The sequence below is a fragment of the Corvus kubaryi genome, unplaced genomic scaffold (genome assembly GCF_017639235.1).
Source record: "Corvus kubaryi isolate FWS band 111438036 unplaced genomic scaffold, C.kubaryi_AGA036_p1.0 36572, whole genome shotgun sequence".
NCBI lineage: Eukaryota > Metazoa > Chordata > Aves > Passeriformes > Corvidae > Corvus > Corvus kubaryi.
Genome location: NW_024580894.1, coordinates 1848 through 5695, shown reverse-complemented (window position 1 = coordinate 5695; position 3848 = coordinate 1848). Strand labels below are relative to the sequence as shown.

Genomic DNA, 3848 nt, shown 5'->3' with positions numbered 1-3848 from the left:
TTCTGGGGGGATTTTGGGGATCACAGGGGCTCCCCCAAACCCTAAACACACCCAAAATGTGCCCCACAAACCCTAAACACCCCCAAAATGTGCCCTCTAAACTGTGGCCCCCAACCCTGTGCCCCCCAAAATGTGCCCCTTGTCCTCACACTGAAGGAAACAAAGGTGTGGCCCTCAGGTCCCTCCTCAGAGCTGCCTGTGCTGGGGAGTTTGAAAGGGATTTTGGGGGGTCAGAGGGGCCCCACTAACCTCTAAACCCCCCAAAATGTGCCCACCAAACCCTAAACCCCCTAAACTGTGCCCTCCTTATACCCACACTGATGCAGGTGGAGGCGCAGCCCTCAGGCCCCTCCTCGAAGCTGCCTGTGCTGGCAATTTGGGGGGACCACAGGGGCTCCCCCAAACCCTAAACACCCCAAAATGTGTCCCACAAACTCTGAGACACCCAAAAAGTGCCCTCCTTACACCCACACTGATGTGGGTGAAGGTGCAGCACTCAGCCCCCTCCATGGTGCTGCCTCTGCTGGGGATTTCAGGGGACCACGGCAGCTCCCCCAAACCGTAAACTGTGTCCCCCAAACCCTAAATCCCCTAAACTGTGCCCTCCCCAACTCTGTGACCCCCCAAATGTGCCCCCTTTGCACCCACCCTGATGCAGGTGAAGGTGTGCTCCTTGGCCCCCTCCTTGGAGCTGCCTGTGCTGGGGGCTTGGGGGTGATTTTGGGGGGTCAGAAGGATGCCCCCAACCCCTAAACCCTCCCAAATGTGCCCCCCCCTAGCCCCTGTGCCCCTCCAAACCCACAAATCTCATCCAAGACACCCCATAAATCCCCCTTTACCCACAGCTCCATCCCCAAACCCGCCCATAGCAGCCCCAAAAACCCCAGAAGTGTCCCCAAATCCGTGTCTCCCGCGCACCGACGATGACGCGGGCGAAGGTCCGGTCCTCGGCGCCCTCCTCCGAGTACACCATGCTGACGAAGGCCCGGCTGGCCGCGGGTTTCCCCACGGGAGCGCCGTGGATCAGATCCCGCAGCGTTTTCACCCGCAGGTTGCTCGTCTTCTCGCCCAGCACGAAGCTGATGGCGTCCATCAGGTTGGACTTGCCTGTGGGGGGGACACGGGGCTCAGGGGATGTGGGGGTCTGCAGGGGGATGGGGGAGCCCAGGGAACGGAGGGTTTAGGGGGAAGCCAGGGAATGGGGGGGGGGAGCCCCGGGAATTGGTGAGGGGGGACCCCATGGAATGTGGGGACCCCAGGGAATTGAGGGGGGACCCCAGGGAAAGAGGAGAGAGGCGAGGGGGGAGTCCAGGGAATGGGGGGGGAGGAGCTGAGGGGGGGCTCAAGAGATTGAGGGGAGGGTGAGGGGGGATCCAGGGAGTGAGGAGGGGGTGAGGGAGGGCTGTAGGGAATGGGGGGGGGACCCCAAAGCTCAGGAGGGACCCCAGGGAATGGGGGGGGAAGGGAACAGGGAATCCCTCCGGACAGGGTGGGAGAAGGGAGCGGGGCGGTGTGAAGAATTCCCCTCAGACCATCACGGGAGCGGCCTGGACCCCCCCACAGACCCCCCGGGACCCACCGGAGCCATTGGGGCCGATGATGGCGGTGAAGCGGCGGAAGGGCCCGATGATCTGCCGGCCCTTGTACGACTTGAAGTTCTCGATCTCGATGAGCTTCAGGAAGCCCATGTTGGGGGATCCCGGGAGGGTCCCCGGGGTCTGAAGGGGTCTCGGGGGTCTCGGGCCGGGGCCGCGGCCGGAGGGCGGGAAAGCGGCGGCTGGGGCGGCCGCTGAGGGACGGGGCGCTGCGCCTCGCGATTGGCTCCCATCGCTGTCAATCTTCCCCTTAACCCCGCCTCCTCGCCACTCATTGGCCGGCAGTTTGCTGTGGCGGCTTTGTGGTGCCACGCCTCGCGATAGGCTGACGCTGCTGTCAATCTTCGCCTAAACCCCGCCCTCCAACTTTCCATTGGTCGCCAATTTGAACGCGGGATTGGTGGCGCGAGCGGGCTCATTTGCATGGAACGTACCAAGTCTGGAGGGAGGGAGGGGGGGAGGAGGGGGAGTGGAATGGGCCGCCCCGTCGCCGTGGGAACGGGGGGAGGCAATGGGGGCAAAGGGGGCCGCAAATTGGGGGATTTTCGATAAAAATCGGGTTTCTTGGTGATCGCGACAATAAACCTTGGGACAAGATTTATTGCTCGGGGTTCTTTCCAATCTGAATGACTCCACGATTCCAAAGTTGTAAGTTAACTTGTAGTAACAGATGATTACTCGACAGTGATTATTTAAATACTGATTACTTTTACGTTGCTTTTTTCTATTATAACCTGTGGCACAAACACTTACTGCTTAATCAGTTTATTATTTAAAAAGGATTGACAAACGAAGTAATAACTTCAATATTCATTATAATAACTTGTTTTCATTTACTTTGGTTTGTTTCTAAATATTGTAAAAGCATTGTCACTAACGGCTTATTGCTCCTGGATCAAAAAACGGTGTTTTAAATAATCACTTCTTTTCATTCATATATTTTTTATTCTACCCCTGTTAAAAGCTGCAAATGTTTATTAAACTATGAAGGTAGATGAGTTCTCCTCTGTGGTTGAAGGAGAATACGCTTGCAGAATTACGCCCATATAAGCGGAACCATATGAATTGCCAAAGGTGTGCCTTCGTAGTTTGTGAAATATGTATTGCCAAATATGTGCTGTTTCCGCTTATAAGTTATGTAAGTAAAGAGATATTATACCAAATATGGAAGAAAAAGATGAGGGTCATCAAAAGGACAAAAGAGGAGGACTTCTTACTTCAGCCTCGACGACCACCAGGAGGCAGAAAAAGACCCCCTAGCAACAAGATGCACATGCGCAGAGGGGACCACAAGCTACAAGCAGAAGAGCAATACAGGAACAAGAAAGCAGAAGTATGAGAGTATAAAAGGACAATGGTTTGAAGTATAAGCGTGGCAGTTGGTGGAGCGGAGACTCCCCTGTCACCCAGCGCTGCTTTTGCTCACATTCTACTTGCTAAATTATTAATAAATTGCATCTAAGAAAATCAAAGTGTGTTCTTAGTTGCCACACTTATAACACCCCCACCTAGACACCCCACACCTGATCCAGCATCCCAGGTGTGTCCTCACCTGGGGACTGCACTCACGGGTGTCACTTCCCCCTGAGCTGCCCCTCAAACCTCACGGGCACCGTTTGCCCCCTCATCAACCCCTCACAGGGACCAGTCCCACCCTCACCCACCCCAGGCTCTATTTCACCCTCATTTGCCCCTCACAGGCACCATTTCACCCCTGAGTGCCTCCCAAACCCCACAGGTGCCATTTGTCCCTCACCACCCTCTCACGGGCACCATTTCCCCCTTTCATCCCCTCCATGGGCTCCATTTCCCCCTCAGCTGCCCCTCTCGGGCTCCATTGCCCCCTCAGCTGCCCCTCTCGGGCTCCATTTCCCCCCTCAGCTGCCTCTCAAACCCCACAGGTGCCATTTCCCCCACATCAGCCCTTCACAAGCTCCATTTCACCCTCATCCCCTTCACAGGCATTATTTTCATCCTTGTCACCCTCATGGGGTGGATTTTGACCCCATTTCCCCCACAGTTGCCCCCCAAAGCCCACAGGCACCATTTCCCCCTCAGTTGCCCCTCAGAGCTGCCATTTGCCCCCATCACCCTTGGGGACTCCATTTCTTCACTGCATCACCCTCACACAGCTCCATTTCCACCCCCATCGCCCTCACACGGCTCCACTTCCACCCCCATCGCCCTCACTGGCTCCATTTCCACTCCCATCACCCCCAATCACCCTCACACGGCTCCATTTCCACCCCCATC

General features: G+C 56.4%; 1 protein-coding gene across 1 annotated transcript in view; it reads right to left on the bottom strand.

Annotated features, from left to right (window-relative positions):
• The window catches only part of LOC121660572 (structural maintenance of chromosomes protein 1A), a 10631-nt gene extending 8843 nt beyond the window's left edge, over positions 1-1788 (bottom strand). The window contains exons 1-2 of the mRNA XM_042019965.1: positions 1580-1788; positions 919-1107 (exon numbers count right to left, since the gene is read on the bottom strand). Of these exons, the coding sequence (XP_041875899.1) occupies positions 919-1107; positions 1580-1688 (298 nt within the window). The 5' untranslated portion in view covers positions 1689-1788. The remainder of the gene's footprint in view (positions 1-918; positions 1108-1579) is intronic.
• Between the last annotated feature and the right edge of the window lie 2060 nt (positions 1789-3848).